Source organism: Penicillium macrosclerotiorum, assembly GCF_028827735.1.
Source record: "Penicillium macrosclerotiorum strain IBT 26536 chromosome Unknown utg000006l_segment0_segment0, whole genome shotgun sequence".
NCBI classification, from domain to species: Eukaryota; Fungi; Ascomycota; class Eurotiomycetes; order Eurotiales; family Aspergillaceae; genus Penicillium; species Penicillium macrosclerotiorum.
The window spans coordinates 875,536-893,359 of NW_026643085.1; the positions used below are offsets into that span (position 1 = coordinate 875,536).

The window sequence follows — 17,824 nt, forward strand, 5'->3', positions numbered from 1 at the left end:
CGTATAGTATTAGTGTCGCTTACGCAAAATACGGCCCTACAAACCCACAGTCCGCGAAGTCTCTCCACCAGACTTCAATGTGTCATCTCCAGCACATCTCCGCGGGTCCTGGCCTGGGCCTCTCTCATGAAATACATAATGCGAGGATTCGCCGTGAGTAATCGGGGGCTCGGTCACTCTTGACTCTTATCTCTTCATAGATTTGTGACCAATCAGCGACTATGGTTTATCATCCGCGCCAACCGTAAGCCGAACCAGACGATCTCCGCGGAAGTCCAAGCGCCCGTTATCAAAGTGCCGATTGCCTTGTACATCCGCGGACCCTAAATATCCCGGGTCTGTGACACTCGATACTCTATAGGTGCAGAGACCGTATCATTGGAAGGAGGGTTAGTTTCTTAAAACTATCGTCGTAGCCGATTTTCATAGTGTAGTAGCGTCATTTTTTCCACACTTTCCCCTCTGCCGTCATGCCGCTGCTGGATGGGCTGCGACATGGCGAGCCGATCGACGGCAGCGCCAGCCCGAGTCTCAACCCGGACCATTCTAGGCGACAGAAGATTGTAGTGGTCGGATTGGGCATGGTAGCCATTTCCTTGATGTAGGCGAAGGCTCGGAAACGATAATTCCTCAATTCCTAGACTAACGAAAAGACAGCGAGAAAATCATCAAGCAGGACACGGCGCAACGATATGATATTCTGGTCATCGGCGAAGAGCCCCACGTCGCCTACAATCGTGTGGGCTTGTCGTCCTTTTTTGAGCATCGTAAGATTGAGGACCTTTATCTCAATCCGAAAGAATGGGTAAGTTGAACATGGACATCAGCGTGCAGTAAAGAGAGGGGGTTCTAAGACTGGCCTCGATTAGTACGGATCCTTCGAAGAGCGGGCATTCGATCATCATCTCAACACACGAGTCACCGAGATCAACCCGACAAACAAGACGGTGCAAACATCTACGGGCGAAAATGTTCCATATGACATTCTTGTTCTTGCGACTGGCTCCGATGCAGTCCTTCCCACCCACACACCCGGTCACGACGCTAAGGGGATCTTTGTGTATCGCACCATCTCCGATTTAGAACGCTTGATTGAATTTGCATCACAACATAAGGGAGAGACGGCTGTTACAGTTGGCGGAGGTCTCCTGGGGCTAGAGGCCGCTAAGGCGATGACCGACTTGGAGGACTTCGGGAACGTCAAGTTGATTGATCGCAATAAATGGGTTTTAGCGCGGCAATTGGACGGCGATGCCGGGTCATTGGTCACACGAAAAATCCGAGAATTGGGATTGGATGTATTGCATCAGAAACAAGTTGCAGTGGTCAACACAGATGCAGACAATAATGTGACAGGGATTACATTCGAGGACGGAGAGCAGATTCAATGTTGCTGCATTTGTTTCGCGGTATGTTCTGCTTGGCTTAAGTTTGATATGTCAATTATGCTGATTGTCTCTTTTCTTTCATCCCGCAGATTGGCGTTAAGCCCCGAGATGAATTGGGCCACGCTGCTGGTATTCAGTCAGCAGAAAGAGGCGGGTTCGTAATTGACGAGAGGTGTGTATCTTCAAAACATTGATAGTTCACAGTGTCATTGATTTTAACCTTCTCGGCAGTCTGCAAACCTCCATTCCAGATATCTATGCGGTGGGCGAATGTGCTAGCTGGGAGAACCAGACATTCGGGATTATCGCACCTGGCATTGAGATGGCAGACGTTCTTGCGTACAACCTGACAAACCCCGATAAAGAGCAAAAAAGCTTCACTCGCCCGGATCTCAGCACCAAGTTGAAGCTATTGGGGGTTGACGTGGCCTCCTTTGGCGATTTTTTCGCTGATCGAGATGGTCCCAAATTCCTCCCTGGCCGGCGACCTTCCATTCCAAACGTCTTCTCAGAGACGACTCGTGAAAAGGAACCCTCTGTCAAAGCCTTGACCTATAAAGATCCATTTGGTGGGGTGTATAAGAAATATTTATTCACCATGGATGGCAAATTCTTACTCGGTGGCATGATGATCGGTGATACGAAGGATTATCTCAAATTGAATCAAATGGTCAAGACACAGAAGGAGCTGGAAGTGCCACCCAGCCAATTCATTCTTGGGGCTCAGAATGATGGCGAGGAAAACGCAGATGATTTGTGAGTTCCTTTTGTTAACCACCTCATGGATCAATCTATTGACTTTTCTGTGTGTAGGGACGACAGCACCCAGATCTGTGCCTGTCACAATGTGACAAAAGGCGACGTGGTCGAGAATATCAAGAATGGTACCTGTAAGACGATGAGCGACGTGAAATCCTGCACCAAGGCTGGCACTGGCTGTGGTGGGTGCTTGCCACTGGTACAATCTATTTTCAACAAGACCATGCTAGAAATGGGCCAAGAAGTATCGAATCACTGTAAGTACAGCCACCAGGCCAACAAATATTGTGAATAAACTCTGACTTCAGCAGTGTGCCAGCACATTCCATACTCACGAGCAGATCTATACAACGTTGTTGCTGTCAAGCAGCTGAAAACATTTCCAGATGTTATGAAAGTTGCAGGGAACAATCCCGAGTCTTTGGGGTGTGAAGTGTGCAAACCGGCAATCGGTTCAATTCTCTCGAGTCTCTTCAATCCTCATGTCATGGATAAAGGATACAATGACCTACAGGATACAAATGACAAATTTCTCGCCAATATTCAGAGAAACGGAACATTTTCTGTTGTGCCTCGAGTGCCTGGTGGTGAGATCACAGCCGACAAACTCATCGCAATCGGTTCCGTCGCAAAGAAATACGGCCTTTATTGCAAAATCACAGGCGCTCAGCGAATTGATATGTTCGGCGCTAAAAAACAAGATCTCTTGCCTATATGGACAGAGCTTGTGGATGCTGGAATGGAGAGTGGCCATGCCTATGCTAAGGCCCTCCGTGCAATCAAAAGCTGTGTGGGAACTACATGGTGTCGTTTCGGCATCGGTGACAGTGTCGGTATGGCAATTCGACTCGAAGAGAGATATAAGAGCATTCGCGCACCGCACAAGTTCAAGGCAGCTGTGTCCGGATGTGTTCGTGAATGCGCTGAAGCGCAAAACAAGGAGTAGGTGTCTTCTCCAACCTCTTGAAATGTAGTCGCATTACTGACCACTTTATTTAGCTTTGGTCTTATCGCGACAGAGAACGGCTTTAATATCTTTGTAGGAGGCAACGGGGGAGCGAAACCTCGACATTCAGAGCTTCTAATTAAGGATGTGCCGCCGGAAATGGTGATGCCTATCATCGATCGCTACCTGATCTTCTACATCCGAACCGCCGACAAGCTACAGCGTACCGCGAGATGGATCGAAAATCTACCTGGGGGAATCAACTACCTCAAAGAGGTCATCATTGACGACAAGCTGGGTATTTGTGCCGACATGGAGCGACAAATGCAAGAACTTGTAGACAGCTATTTCTGTGAATGGACCGAGACCGTCAGGGATCCCAAACGACGTAAGACCTTCCAACAGTTCGCCAACACCGATGAAACCGTTGAGACCGTTGAGGTCATCCAAGAACGTTCTCAGAACCGCCCTACCTACTGGCCAAAGAATTCAGCCCAGGAAGACTTCAGGGGCCACCAATGGTCTAGCCTGTCCTGGCAGCCGGTGGTCCGCGCTGATCACTTTTCGGACGAGCCTCCACAGGTTTCCTCAGCGAATGTCAAGCGAGGAGACACTCAGCTGGCTGTGTTCAAAATTAAAGGCAAATTCTATGCAACTCAACAGATGTGCCCTCATAAACGAGCATTCGTTCTTTCTGACGGTCTGATCGGTGATGATGATGCTGGCAAGTACTGGGTATCTTGTCCATATCACAAACGCAACTTTGAGTTGAATGGTGACCAGGCAGGTCGTTGTTCAAATGACGAGAGTATGAATATCGCTACCTTCCCGGTGGAAGAGCGGCAGGATGGGTGGATCTACTTGAAGTTACCTCCAGTGGAAGAATTGGATGCTGTTCTAGGGACCGAGAAATGGAAGGTTAGGAAGGGCGAGGCCCCAGATCCATTTCACAAGGTGGATAAACGATATAAAGGAATGAAAGGAAAGAAGGTTGCCGAGGGGGAGAATACACCTAAGCCACCAGTCCAGTCGGCAAATGGTATTGATTGGTAAGGAGCCGGGATAAGCTGTATACGGTAGTATGTGATGATGCATTTGGGTATCGGAGTTCTCAGATTGTTTTTGGAAGTTCCAATGTAATTGCGAAAGATTCAGTCCTAGTACAATTCTACTTGACATGAAAAGCTTTTCAAACAATTCTATTCAAAATCGATCGTATGTTACAATAATACTATAGCCGTGAGTGTATTGATATCTCTCTCCGCCCGACGGTTGTTATCGTGGAGTCGCAAGATCACAATGTACTCCCTGTGGCGTGCAATGCTAGCTTTGATGGAGCGATTGTGTAATTTTCCAAAGATCAACAAACCCCTACTAGATCTTTAATCGATATTTACATATGTAGAGAATGAATCGTCTTTTGTTTCAGAGAAAAAGGATCGAGAATTGAATACCGGAGTGGAGAGGGGGATAGTCATTAGGCTTGAGACCATACTTGTGTAAACCCAGAGTTTTTTTCTTAATCAAAGCTGCAATTTTTGCTGACTCGGCCCTGGTTCGTATCGAACAATCAATCCACTCATCGCTTGGGATTAGTTCAAGTCAGGGTAACGCTTGGGGAATCAGTCCCTCCATCACTTGAAGCCCAGCCTCCAGAGCTACCAGACTCGGAACACAGGTCGCCGGCTTTGCCACCCACTCGGGCAATCTCGCAAGAGAATAGAGCTTCTTTCAAGCTATTTCCGCGGAGTTCTGATGGATCCGATCGTTGTCATGACCCACACTCTGGGAGTTCTCATCTCCATCCCTATCTTTGTGGATGAGAGATTACGTCCAATGAGAGGCGGTGCGTTTATCAACAGCGGCCGGTGGGCCTAGCATGCCCTAGAATCCAGTGGACCACCTCAACCCCAGGAATCAGGCAGAGTTCGGACAGGTGTCTGCATTGATGAGCCCGCGGAGTTACGTGACTGGCTCTTTATCAGTCGCAAGCTGTCAGGGCATAGAATTGACCCGTTTTGTCATAGGCCCCCCCGGTGCATCCCTTATCACGAAGAATGTTATGCCCCAGCCGGTGGCAGTGTTTGCTCAGCTTGGGGCCTTTTCTTTTTCTGGGCCTGTCTCGCTGAAGGGTTTGCTGCAGATCAAAAGGCCCTATCAATTCAACGTTTTTCGATCTAATCAGCACTGTCACGGTGCTTTTTCTGCGTGACTAACCAACCCGGCTTAACCGCGTGGTAATTCCTAGGCCCTGGTAGGCACCTCGATAACTCCGATTGTCAGTCCTGCATGTGTCATAGAAAATGGCCACAATGTAAATTATGTTGTCAAACCCAAACTGCGAATGGGTCGGTCTATATATGATGTTCCTGCCTGCCCGACGAAGCTAGGCCAGCAGCATCGAGGATTTCGAACTTCTCAGCATCCCCTTTTTTACAAACCCGTGCTTTGATAAGCCAATATCTCCCTGACATCCCTTGTTAGCTCTGTCACTAGTTTATAAACGTCTTTTATCTACCGAGCGGCCATCTGAGTGCCAGTTTACCCCAGACATGGCGGCTAGTTCCTTCAAGCTACTGTTCACTCCGCCCGAAATTAATCCTGCCACTCGCAAGGCAAAATCTATTCCCATCTTCAACCCATTTGATCAATATGGTCGGGTATTCTTCTTCTCTTGGCTGGGTTTTATGGTCGCATTCCTATCCTGGTATGCGTTTCCGCCCCTGGTAAGTAGCGAGAGAAACACACCGACGACCAGGCGCTGATATCGATCTTTCAGATGACTGTCACTATCAAGAAGGACTTGCATATGACCCAGGAGGATGTTGCCAACTCGAACATTGTTGCGCTACTCGCAACGTAAGAACTAGACATCAATCCTTGATATTACCGTCTCTAACACCGCCCAGATTTCTTGTCCGATTCATCGCAGGTCCACTTTGTGACCGGTTCGGACCACGCTTGGTCTTTGTAGGGCTTTTGATCGGTGGTTCTATTCCCACAGCTATGGCTGGTCTTGTGACGACTCCGAAGGGATTAATTGCCTTGCGCTTTTTCGTCGGAATTCTGGGCGGAACATTTGTTCCTTGCCAGGTTTGGTGTACTGGCTTCTTCGACAAAAGAATTGTGGGAACGGCCAATTCCCTAGCTGCAGGCTGGGGTAACGCCGGCGGAGGAATCACCTAGTAAGCTTTTCTGAAAAGAAAAATCACCACTCTCTTGGTTACTTCTACTAACAGTTTTTCAATTTAGTTTTGTCATGCCTGCCTTATATGACTCCCTCGTCGCGAGTCAAGGCCTCGCGCCCCACAAAGCGTGGCGGGTGGCTTACATCGTCCCTTTCATCATCATCATTACACTTGCACTGGGAATGCTGTTCTTATGCGAAGATACCCCGACAGGCAAATGGTCGGAGCGACATCTCTGGGCAAAAGAAACGTCTCCAGCCGACGCTCTTTGTGCTGGAAATATCGTCGATATCAACTCTGGGAATTCCTCTGCTGGGCCATCGGCTACTCCTTCTGTTTACAACATCAATGCTTCCGACATAGAAAAGAAGGGCGCGCAATCTCCTCAAATTATTGATCAAGACGCTTCCGCAATGGGACAAGTGGATACGTTCCAACAAGACACCGTTGTCGCTCCCTCTCGTAAAGAAGCCATGCGTGTTGCACTGAGCTTGTCCACCCTCGCCGTGGCAGTCTGCTATGCTTGTTCATTCGGATCTGAGCTTGCCATCAATTCGATCCTTGGTACATATTATGCCAAGAACTTCCCTCACATGAGCCAAACGAAGTCAGGGCAATGGGCCGCGATGTTTGGCCTCCTGAATGTGGTTTTTCGACCCGCTGGAGGTCTCTTTGGAGATTTGATCTATCGGGCTACAGGCTCCATTTGGTCCAAGAAATTGTTGCTGTCTTTCATGGGTCTTTCCATGGGAGCCTTTCAGTTGGCGATCGGATTGTCCAACCCAACTAGCGAAGCAACTATGTTTGGCCTGGTGGCCGGTCTAGCTTTCTTCCTAGAAGCATGCAATGGTGCAAACTTCGCTGTTGTTCCTCATGTTCACCCATATGCGAATGGTAAGCCGTCTACTCCTCACGCTTGAACTCTTACTCGGCGAGAATGCTAACTTCCCGATTCTAGGTATCGTATCTGGTATTGTGGGTGGGTTTGGGAATCTTGGCGGAATCATTTTCGCTATTATCTTTCGATACAATGGCTCCCAGTATGGGAAATCCATGTGGATTATCGGTGTCATCTCTTTGGCGGCCAATCTCGCTGTCAGCTGGATACGCCCTGTCCCAAAAGTTCCGGTTATTCAATCTTGATGGAATGTATGATGGTACAATGCAGTGACTATGTAAAATGATACGCCCAATAATCGATATATTCAATTGAACCTCTTTGGTTGTAGCTCGTAGGACACTCAAGGCGCAACGTATCGATGCCGGTGCTCGGCATCCCGAACGGCACGGCCTTCGGGTTAGCACACACCGAGCACGGACTAACACTCTGGCGAGAAACGGGGGGCAGACCAGCTCATGCTAACCGTGTCCTCTTCATTTTCAACTCCCTCTATAGTCAATTCTGAGGCTGTATCTCAAGCATCTCTCATTAGCCCTCTGGTTGTATGCCTTCTCCTGATTTACCCACAACTCATCCATTTTGTGCTCGAGTTCGTTTCTCCTCCCTCGCCCACATACGCCCTTCCCCGCGGAGCCCCGCATTGAGATAATCTAATCCGGGGGACTAGGCAAAGAAAAAGAGGGACACTATTACCCTACACAAGCGAAAATGTCTCAAGTTCGCCGCATTGCCCAGATTGTCCATCTCAAACCCTCCGCCGTAGCGGCATACAAGGAATGTCATGCCAATGTCTGGCCAGAGGTTTTGCAGCAAATCAAGGATTGTAACATCAAAGACTGTAGGTCGCAATCTCCTCAATTGCTCCCACCAGATATTGGTAATTAACTTTGGTGATCTCTGAGCATAGACTCGATTTTCTTTGACAATGACCGTACTCTTTTTGCCACTTTCAAGTACGTCGGTACGGACTTCGAAGGCGACATGGAGCGCATGCGATCGAACCCGAAAGTGAGAGAATGGTGGGCGATGACCGATGGAATGCAAGTATGTGCTTTTCCATATAAACTCTGTATATTTTCTGAGATTTTTGAGGCTGATATGTTACATTTGCATTTAGGAGAGCCCCATCCCCGGTGCTGTGAGCAGTGCGGATGGGCCGGGCTGGTGGAAGGTGCTAGACGAAGTCTTTTACACCGACTGAAGCCCTCAATTATGATCGGTTAAGAATGTACATATCAATTTACATGTTCCAAGTGGGAATACCTTGTATTTCTATTTTGAATATACGTATGATGTCTTTGATCTCGTGTAAATTTGCTCCTTTAAAAGATTAAGTATTTATATATCTCTCTACATTCATGCCGAAGAGGGTGACCATTCTCATTTAAAAAATTGATCGATCTTTTTCTGTTTCGTATCATGTGAAGCGCTTCCAATACCACCACGAGTCCGGCGCAGGCCAGAAAGGTGAGCTTTGTTATCAATGGCCTGGATCGACATGGACCACCCGTGCAAAAGGGTATTTTGCAGATACTCTTCCTGGGTAGACTTGGGACTCGGGGTCGCCTCTATTGCAGAACTTAGAGCTGCCTGCGGTACATGAGATCCCACGTCCTGTGGTGGCTGCATTCCAGAGTTTCGCTGAATCAACAATTCCATGACGCCTGTATTAGACCAGCTTGGAGAAATTAGAGCAGCTGGCCCGCCATTCCATGTGGCAACCCCGGGAAGAAGAGAAATGTTCATCGGATCGAACAATTCGACAAGGCAGTTCCACAACACTCGAAGAATAATACCGTGAGCCACAATAGCAATATTTGGATGTAGACATCCGCTGTCAAACACAACCGGCAAGAAATGACTATGCAAAAATGAGTTCGCTCGTTGTCTCATTGAAACAGTGGACTCCTTGTCCACGTGTGTTGCGGTAGCGCCATCACTCGAAGATCCAGAAGATGCGCTAGTACTCCCGGAATTGAAGGAAGCAGGCTGCCAACGGAGTCCTTCTAATGACCCGAAGTCTCGCTCTCTCAGCTCTCGCGTCAAAACCGGGCATAAAGGCACCCCGTCAGGTGTTGGAGGTTGCAGACGGCAGATGCCCTCGGCGGTAATGCGTGCTCGACTGAGGTCCGATGCGAACACCCAATCAAGGCGGATCGACTTTTTCATGAAATGTTGCGCAAGGCATTCAATTTGCAACATGCCATGGTTTGTGAGGGCTGAATCGGTTGCTCCGGCCCTTTAATGCGGGTCAGCCATGTAAAGAACGGCGACGAGGCAAGCTATATGCCACCTTACCAAGCTTGCGCTACATTATGAACTGTCTCCCCATGTCTCACTAGATATATTCTCATATTTCAGGGCGTGCTCATTTGGCGAGGTTACATGCGAACGGAAGATTCATGCTGCAATATGACCTGGTGGCTGCCATCTGGTCACGTGATATACATGTTCCTGAGAAACGACACCCACAATACAACTTTGGGAAGAGTAGTGCTGTAGAGCAGTGACAAGCTTCTCGATCCAGAGTCACGCGGCTACGGATTCCCATTTACAATGCACTATTCAATAACACCGAGGAAGCGCTTTTGAGGGAACGATGGATTGCATGGACATTTGGAGCAGTTAGAACTGTGAAGGAAATTGCCTTGAATAAAACCCCAGACTAGTTGCTCCGAGAAAAAAAACACCCCTTAAACGTAACAAAAGTGGTATGTGCCATGAACCCATCATCTACATCACATTAAATAAAGAAACGCCGACTGGCAGAAGCCAATTCCCTCGTAAAATTTTTGGAGGAACTTTTGAGAAGCCTTTGCAGCGAACCGAGAAACTCGTCAGAAAACATCGAAACGATGCGCTTAAGCAGCAAGCTGGCGGATCTTCTCCTGGACGCGAGCCTTGCGCTCGGCGTGGGTGAGCTTGGCGACCTTGTACTTCTTGGACTCGGCCTTCCACTGCTCCTTGGTCTTCTTCTCACCAGCCTCCTCGTCCTTCTTGAAGGGGTCCTCACGGATGGCGGTGTGAGCCTCCTGGTAGAGCTCCTCAAGGTCACCGGCATCAACCTCATCCTCGATGTACTTGGTGAACTGGGACTTGTAGCGCTCCTCATCCTCATCAGCGAGGGTCTCCATGTACTCAGAGACGTGACCACCGAAGATGTAGTTGCGGAGGGTGTCGGCATCGAGCTCCTCAGACTCAATGTCGTAACCGGGGAAGCGGCGCTCGGAGTGGGGGATGAAGATGCCACCGTCGGAGGCACCCTTCATGGCACCGAAGACACGGTTACCGGTGGAGGTGCGGACAAGACCGACATCAAGGAAGGCCTTGAAGGGACGGCGCTCACCATCGTCGGTCTCAGCGGCCTCGGTGAGAGTGTACTCACCGGTGGCCTCCTCGACACCAGGGAACTGCTCAGCCAGACCAAGCTTGGCAAGGGTGCGGCGGGCAAGGAGCAGACCGGTGGCATAGGCAGCGGACCAGTTGGTCAGACCCTGGGTGATACCGTAGCGCTTGAGCTCGTGAGAGTAAGCAGAGGCGAAGACCTTGTCGCCGGAGATCTCAGAGTAGACGATCTGGGTGACGATGTCGCGGTTGGTGAAGCGGACAACCATGCGGTACTTGGGGGCGTTGTACTTGTTCTTGGCCTGGGTGATCAGGCGCTTGCGGGCATAGTAGTCGGTCTTACCCTCACGGCGACGACGGTACTTAGTCTGGTAGCGACTGGTGGGCAAAACGCAGGTCAGCACAAAACGCACAAACCAAGAAAATTCGGATCTTCACTTTGCAAGAGGATCAAGGGGTGGAATGAGGAGATTGAGGCTTACCTGAAGTACGCATCGTTCTTGACAAGCTTGGTGAAAGGCTAGACAAGAAAACTCGCGAGTCAGCAATTTGCGCTTCAGAATCTTGTCCGAAGCATCTTGCGGGGACCCGGGCTCCGGTCGGAGCGGAGGCAAAGGCAGATGCAAATCGAGGAAATCAAGGGCACGATGGTCTTCAAATCAACCATCGGCAATAGCAGGCACACTCACCATTTTGACGGTTGTCGGAGCTGAAGCCTGGTTGACGGGATGGAGGAAAAGAAAGAGAGTAGTAAATTTGGCGGTGGCTTTGTGGGGGATTTCGCTTAGCGGGCTGGCTGCATCCCGCAGGTCAAAAGTGCGGTTGGCGACGACCGGGTTCAAAAGTTCCTCAACTTGGGTGGGTGACGAGCGGATCGGGCATTACATACAATGTATAGCACATACAGTACAACAACCCCAAGAAAGTCGCAGATGACGACTGAAAGTTGCTAAAGAATTATATCATGTATTGCTCAAAGCTCTTGAATTTATCTACACCCAATTATGCAGACTGAATCTAGAAGAGAGATAAAGAGAGCGAAAAAAATTTTTGTATGTAACGCCACAGAACCATCTACCTCTAAAGTCTCGCCTTGCCCTCATCTTCTAGCAAAGAGAGACCGGTGATCCTCTCTAACTCTTTGACGGCATCTTCGATCTTCCCTAGTGTGACTTTGACGGTGCGCATCCCAGCTCGCTTCGCACCCTTCAAGTTCTCTCCGATATCATCAAAGAAGACAATGTCCGACGGCTGAATTCCCGGACTTCCGCGCTGTTTCGCCAAAGCGGTCATCTCCTGAAGCGCGACCTCATAGATCTTCGGATCTGGCTTGCGAAGTCCCGTGTGTGCGGATGAGATGAAGAAGTCAAACTGAGACTTGACGCCGGATGTATCCCCGTTATAGGGATGGCCCTCCGGAAATATGACCGTGTTGGAGAGGGCGCCCATCAGATACTGGCCGGATTTTCGCAGCTTTTTCAGTGCCGGATACATATATGGATCCGGGGTACGCGATATCCTCATCATTTCCCAGAAAAGCCATTCGGCGTCAACCTTCGGGAGCGGAGGGATGGAAGCTAATCCATTCCCCCCATTCTTTTGCGCCAGCTGCTCGTGGAACTGCTTCCATAGAGTTGGGTTTCGCAAATCTTCATTGAATGCGGCGAAGAAGCTGGCATCCATCGGGATTTCGCCGCGCTCCAGCTGGTGCCAACTGCCATTGGGGGATGTCCGGGAAATACTGAAGTTCACCCAGCCTGGAGGGATATTTTGCGACAACTCGTAATCCAGAATAGCTTGAAATGGGGACACAACCTGCGTGACAGCATCAGCCTAGGTTTAAGTGACCACAGAAGCCGGATGAAACGGTAATCCTACACAAACTCCTCCAATGTCAAAAAGAAGGCCGACTGGCCGTGCGTTGTCTGGCATTTTAGAATCCAAGTAACTGATACTCGGGACGCTGGAGTTGATATGCTCTTTGATACCAAATGTCAAGGATCAAAGTGTTTGTATGCAGCCTGTTGATTATCAATTATTTGCGGAGAACCCGAGAGATCTTAAAAGCCAACATAAGTTGCCGAGGTACGGGGAAAATGGAGACCGAGGGAGTATGGATTATACCAGTCTAGAACTCCAGATAGATCCTGCCCTCTTCACAAACCTCATACAGCTCTTTGAATATTTCTCTTGAAGGCCATCAGGAGTAGCGATGTATATAATAGACTGAAAATGCCAACCAAACCCTCGTAACCAACCGTCGTCCTTCCTCGTCGGTGGGGAGGTCGTAAGCACGTGACCTTTAATCGATAAGACAGGGACGCGTTCTCTTCAATGGCACGCGGCTCGTCGGCGATGAACGGCGAGGTACAACCCTCTTCCAACGCCCTTCACAAACATGGACTCCGCTCGAACAGACCCAGCTCGGACAATTTTCGAATTAAAGTCGAATTTTCTCTGGAGTCAAGTTCGCATACTATCCGAAAACCTTGACCTGCCCCACGAGTGGAAGAACTATGCTGTGGAGACGGAGGAAAGCGATTTGGGTGAGAAAGTGATTGAGGATGTTCTGCACAGAGGTAATTCTGCTCCACCTTCTATAAGCTCTCCTTGGAAAATCGTTTGTTGCATGGCTGGCTTTGATGAGCTGTCGTTTACCAAAAATCCCTGGTCGCTCACCATATTCCTAGTCAATGTTGTCGTAAAGCAACATAATCGTGTTGTTTACTCCTCGCAGGCAATCCACCATGTAGCCCAACAAATTGCCAGTCTCTATCGATCCTCCATAAGCCACGGACAGAACCAACATCAACTGGCAAACAGGGTCGAGAGAACGGCAGACCTCTCGAGACACATGTCGGTTACCTCCAGATCCGGGCAAAATGGCTCTGCCTTCTCTGATACTTTGGGACTAATTTCTTAAAAGCAATATTACAAGATTACCCCTAGGCCTAGAATTTCAAGATACAAGCGACCAGAATCATGCAAGGTAGATGGCGAGTCATTCGAAATCCTGTTTACTGGAAATCTAACCTTCACCGTACAGATATAAACAACTCCGAGACCAACTCACCAGTTTAGACCAAATACGTCAGCAGCGCCAAAGACGATTAAATCAGGTGCACCATCTTCGGGGTCTGGTCCGACCATTCGAAGAGCCACAGACCAATATCCAGCCAAATCTTGTCCTTCGAGACAGTGAGCTAGTTCAGGAAGTGGAAAAAATGCGAATGCTGACAGCAAGGCTTGGAGGGCGAATAGCCCAGCGGGGGAAAGCGGGTATTAGAAGCAATAGGGAAGATGGCCAGCAATATCTACCTCCTGGGTCAGACCAAAGACTAGCGCTTCTATTAGATTCAGACCCATGAATTAATGACTCAATTCCCTTATAGCCCAGAGAAGCTCGTTCATATGAAGAGACCTCTTCGCCCACCCAAATAATACTTTGCGATGTGTTTTGACCTCCCACTCTTCCCCAAAAAGGGGATAACGACTAGGTTTTTAAATGATAGAATATGATGAAATTCCTCGATTCTTCAGCTCCACCTTCTAGAGAGCGAAATTAATTTTTTCTTTTGTCTAGGTGTAATTTATGGGGGTAATTGTTCCTTGATGGGGACTCAAAATACCTTCAGTCCCATGAGAGATGCCTCGCTTTAAATTACTTTTGTCTTTTTAGTATGCAATAGCGAGTCACGTCTCATAATTGTGTTTCTTTGTCTTCAACACAGGTCAAACTGAACAAACTTAAAGCGTACTATGCTGCCAAAAAGAATCATCTAATATTTTGGATGTTTTGTTTCATAAACCCCCAACCCGTAGAAGTGAAAAGGCCAGGAAGCGCGTTGATAGATAGATCCCTGTGAGGAGTAACAAATTCAGCCCCTAGCACTGCAGTTCTGTGGAAAGGTGAGAGCCTATCAGCATAATTCCATTGAGGGTCCGGCACATAATTGGAATTGCATCCTAGATGATTATAGAGATAAGGCCAGAGGAGTATTTTTCAAATCTTCCCGTGGGAAAAATAGGTTTGTTTTGCACCACAGTGTTTTATCATGGGATCTATTCGGGTGTAGCAGATCTATGCTACCTGGTTGATTGCTGTGCAAAGTCTTCACGCACGATCTTACGCGACCACAAGGGCGGAAGGTACCTAACCGGTTAAAGGCACTTTCAGCAGGAGCAGACACTCCAGAACCTTAAAGGTTGTTACAGCAGGTCCGATTCAGGGCGAACAAAAAGTTGGTCAGGGCTGAGATTTCCCATCCAAGGATCTCCCATCTTCTCCGTCATCCATTACACTTACACCCGTGGGTTCTCGGAACAGAGCGGTTGGCGATCACTAAGGCCGCCGGGAATGCCTAGGAGACTTTTCATGCACCTTCTCCCTCCTGTACATTGATGAGTACCCTCAGCAGAATGAAGCGCTTGGTCGGTCTGGACGGGCTGAGCGACCATGAACAGGACCACAAGATCCCCCGCCAGGCGAGCGAAGGCGATGCGGTCAGGACCGCCGCTAACCCGATCAGGCATGGCGTTGGCACCCCCGAACAGCGAGCCATCCCACCGCTCGAGGCCTTGGATCTTGCTCTGACGCCAGCTTTCTCATCCAACGACGATTCTGCGATTGACAACGATCCTACCCTTATCGACGCGTGCGCCGCCATCATCGAGGGCGCCGGCTCTTCCTCCTCTTCCAAGGCACCTTTTACGCGTGGGCACCGCCGTCGTTCCACCCACGTTACTCGCCGTGACCTTGAGAAGTTTCAAAAGGAGGTTCTTGGTGTCGAAAACCACGCCTCCTGGTACGACGAGGATAACGGCACCTCGCGCCCCATCAATCCCTACGATCCACAACTTGAAGACCTGAACCGTGCGTTCGCGCTTGCCAATATGTCCATGAACAGCGGTACCGGAATGGCTGGCGGCGGCAATTCGGGCCCGGGCATGTTTTCCGCCTATGCGGACAATTCCCCCTCCCCCAACTTGGGTGGCATACCGCGTCAGTCTTTGACCTCAGGGATTCCCCACTCTTCATCCCAAGTCAATGGCAGCGGTGCCCCCAGTGCTACTGGCAGTGCGAGTGGATTAGGAGCCATGAATGGCAATATGTCTATGAACGCAGGACATCAGATGGATCTCCATCATCTTTATGACATGGTATTGGAGCTGAGCGAAGTCTTGAAGAATAACCGCGAGGTAACCAAGAGTATCGTTTCGAGTGCCGAGGAGATCATGGTGAGTTGCGAACCGAATCAGTTATCCGGCCTGCGACCACAGAACTGACACAGCGACAGAAGCACGGCAACTCCGAGGAAGCGAGTTCGGCGATGCGGCAAGTCAATGGAGAAATATCCGGTAAGTCTTGATTGAGAAAATGACTCATGTTACCTCTCTTTTAGACAGAAATTGACCCAAGCTAACGATTCATTCGCGTCATAATGTAGCGGCCCGGATATCAGAACTTGAACGTGCCCTCGCGAAGGAGAAACGGCTGGTCGAAGATCTCAAGCGCGAACAGCTGGAGAACACCAAACTGATCAGCGAATACGAAGCAAGTGTGGGAACTATGGTTGAACAAATCCGCAACTATTGCCAGAACAACAACATGCACTTTCTTTACCAAAAAAGCCACTACAACAATCTCCTCCAGGCCGAACGGGATGCTCATTTAGAAAGCCGACTCGACCGGGATTACTGGCACGCTCAAACTATGAAATGTGCCGAGATGATTCGTCATGCACACCGGCTCCGATCCGAGGAAGAGGAACCCCCTATCCGCGTGATTGCTGGGCTCCAGAACGAAGTGCGGGCATACCGCAATGCACTGGGGATGGAGCCTGAGAAGCCAGAGGAAGAATATGGCTGGGAGATCCTCCGGGATGTCCCCACCAGCCTGGAATGAAAGGGAGCCCCCTCTCCCCCGAAGATCCTTCGGCAACGGATGCTATGATGACTGCTTGTTCCCCATCTTCTCATTCTTTCCACTTTCCACCCTGGTAGTTCGTGATGCATAGTGCTCGGCGGCGTTCTTTTCGAGTTTGGGTCCCGGTTCTTGACTTAGCGTTATTTTTTCCTTTAGTGGAAGGGTTTACCCATGAACATCCCCATCCATTTTGTGTTTTTCTTCCCCTGCAGATACCCATCCCATTGTGAGACGAATGTTTGTCGATGTGTTTCTAGTAGGGATCTCCTTCGGGCCAGGGCCCCCCATCGGAATGAACAAAATGGACGAATAGACAAACAGACAGATTAGTCTATAGGCCTAGATGGGCTCCCAGCGCATACTAAAGCACTACGGTGGCTCCCAACGATCCCTGCCCCTGCAGTGCCCTACTAGTCGAGAGCGAGAGAGCGCAAGAACTCGAGAGCAAATCGTGCCGGTCCCATTTCGTTGGCTCCACCTGATCAAACTAGTGGATACTCAACCCGCCTCTATGAATAATAGACACCGATAGTTAATCAAAGTAATACATAATACTGTACGGTAATAATGGGGTTTTTAGGCGGGACCACCGCCAATTCCCCCTCTCTCATTACGCCCGGAATTTGGGTGTGTGTCCGGAGTTCCCACTCTTCCCCCCGTCCATCTTTCATCTTCTCTCCACGTCCACGCCCTCGTGTCGGCTTAGACTCCATGACATTAGCAAGGTACATAATTGATCTAACATGTCTAGAATATCCGAAATATCCAGAATACCCACCGAGGAGGGGATATTGGACGAATTCTCCGAGTAGCCGAGTCAAATGTCCTAGCACTGTGTATGGGACCTCACGTGCCGGTGGAGTCTTTTTTACCTTTGCATCTTTGCATTGGGAGGGGCCCGATTATGTCACCTTAAAACGATGCTTAATCTTCCTTATCCGGTCGCTTCCAGTGCCTCGTCTTTTTCCTCCTCGTCTCTCTGTGGTGGCTTTCTCAAGTTGTGTTTGAAAACCTCCCTCTGTTTCTTTCGGTTCCTTACATTATGAATTCTCGAGCCCTGCCTCTGGTGGCGAGACTTCCACACGGTCACCTGTAGACCGAAGTGTGCCCCACAACGTCGCTCTTATACCCGGGAACCCTGCTCGGTCGCAAATCCCCGGATTTTCATATCCCCAACATCGCTTGTCGTCGACTACCGTCCTAGGGACACTGATTAGGGATCACCAACCGACAAAATTCCGTAAAGGTGGGGGATCAGCCAATTATGCGTCATCCGATCTAGGCCTATCCTGTCATTCGACCTCGATTCCGCGCCACACAGCCGGTCACCGTGGAACACAGGCTCTCCGCCAGACCCTGCCACTCCCAACC

General features: G+C 49.4%; 8 protein-coding genes across 8 annotated transcripts; 5 read left to right on the plus strand and 3 right to left on the minus strand.

The window, feature by feature from the left end:
* Positions 1–470: 470 nt before the first annotated feature.
* Positions 471–4,146, plus strand: niiA (nitrite reductase niiA; the record flags this gene model as incomplete). The annotated part of the gene is made up of 8 exons (XM_057077328.1): positions 471–601; positions 658–805; positions 870–1,409; positions 1,478–1,560; positions 1,620–2,144; positions 2,202–2,404; positions 2,459–3,089; positions 3,147–4,146. 8 exons carry the CDS (start codon positions 471–473, stop codon positions 4,144–4,146), a joined length of 3,261 nt encoding a protein of 1,086 aa, XP_056932908.1.
* Positions 4,147–5,645: 1,499 nt separating this feature from the next.
* Positions 5,646–7,424, plus strand: N7462_005611 (MFS transporter; the record flags this gene model as incomplete). The annotated part of the gene is made up of 5 exons (XM_057077329.1): positions 5,646–5,819; positions 5,873–5,952; positions 6,003–6,278; positions 6,346–7,175; positions 7,240–7,424. 5 exons carry the CDS (start codon positions 5,646–5,648, stop codon positions 7,422–7,424), a joined length of 1,545 nt encoding a protein of 514 aa, XP_056932909.1.
* A 466-nt stretch (positions 7,425–7,890) lies between these two features.
* N7462_005612 (L-rhamnose mutarotase) lies at positions 7,891–8,383 on the plus strand (the record flags this gene model as incomplete). Its single annotated transcript, XM_057077330.1, has 3 exons — positions 7,891–8,020; positions 8,090–8,226; positions 8,300–8,383. The coding sequence occupies 3 exons, from the start codon at positions 7,891–7,893 to the stop codon at positions 8,381–8,383; spliced, it is 351 nt and encodes a 116-aa protein (XP_056932910.1).
* Positions 8,384–8,562: 179 nt separating this feature from the next.
* Positions 8,563–9,536, minus strand: N7462_005613 (histidine phosphatase family protein; the record flags this gene model as incomplete). Its single annotated transcript, XM_057077331.1, has 2 exons — positions 8,563–9,421; positions 9,481–9,536. The coding sequence occupies 2 exons, from the start codon at positions 9,534–9,536 to the stop codon at positions 8,563–8,565; spliced, it is 915 nt and encodes a 304-aa protein (XP_056932911.1).
* Positions 9,537–10,043: 507 nt separating this feature from the next.
* N7462_005614 (60S ribosomal protein uL18) lies at positions 10,044–11,219 on the minus strand (the record flags this gene model as incomplete). Its single annotated transcript, XM_057077332.1, has 3 exons — positions 10,044–10,905; positions 11,010–11,047; positions 11,217–11,219. The coding sequence occupies 3 exons, from the start codon at positions 11,217–11,219 to the stop codon at positions 10,044–10,046; spliced, it is 903 nt and encodes a 300-aa protein (XP_056932912.1).
* A 388-nt stretch (positions 11,220–11,607) lies between these two features.
* On the minus strand, positions 11,608–12,459 carry N7462_005615 (HAD family hydrolase; the record flags this gene model as incomplete). Its single annotated transcript, XM_057077333.1, has 2 exons — positions 11,608–12,342; positions 12,406–12,459. The coding sequence occupies 2 exons, from the start codon at positions 12,457–12,459 to the stop codon at positions 11,608–11,610; spliced, it is 789 nt and encodes a 262-aa protein (XP_056932913.1).
* A 466-nt stretch (positions 12,460–12,925) lies between these two features.
* N7462_005616 (kinetochore subunit FTA4 family protein) lies at positions 12,926–13,895 on the plus strand (the record flags this gene model as incomplete). Its single annotated transcript, XM_057077334.1, has 3 exons — positions 12,926–13,383; positions 13,466–13,516; positions 13,574–13,895. The coding sequence occupies 3 exons, from the start codon at positions 12,926–12,928 to the stop codon at positions 13,893–13,895; spliced, it is 831 nt and encodes a 276-aa protein (XP_056932914.1).
* A 1,051-nt stretch (positions 13,896–14,946) lies between these two features.
* N7462_005617 (uncharacterized protein) lies at positions 14,947–16,432 on the plus strand (the record flags this gene model as incomplete). The annotated part of the gene is made up of 3 exons (XM_057077335.1): positions 14,947–15,765; positions 15,825–15,885; positions 15,975–16,432. 3 exons carry the CDS (start codon positions 14,947–14,949, stop codon positions 16,430–16,432), a joined length of 1,338 nt encoding a protein of 445 aa, XP_056932915.1.
* Between the last annotated feature and the right edge of the window lie 1,392 nt (positions 16,433–17,824).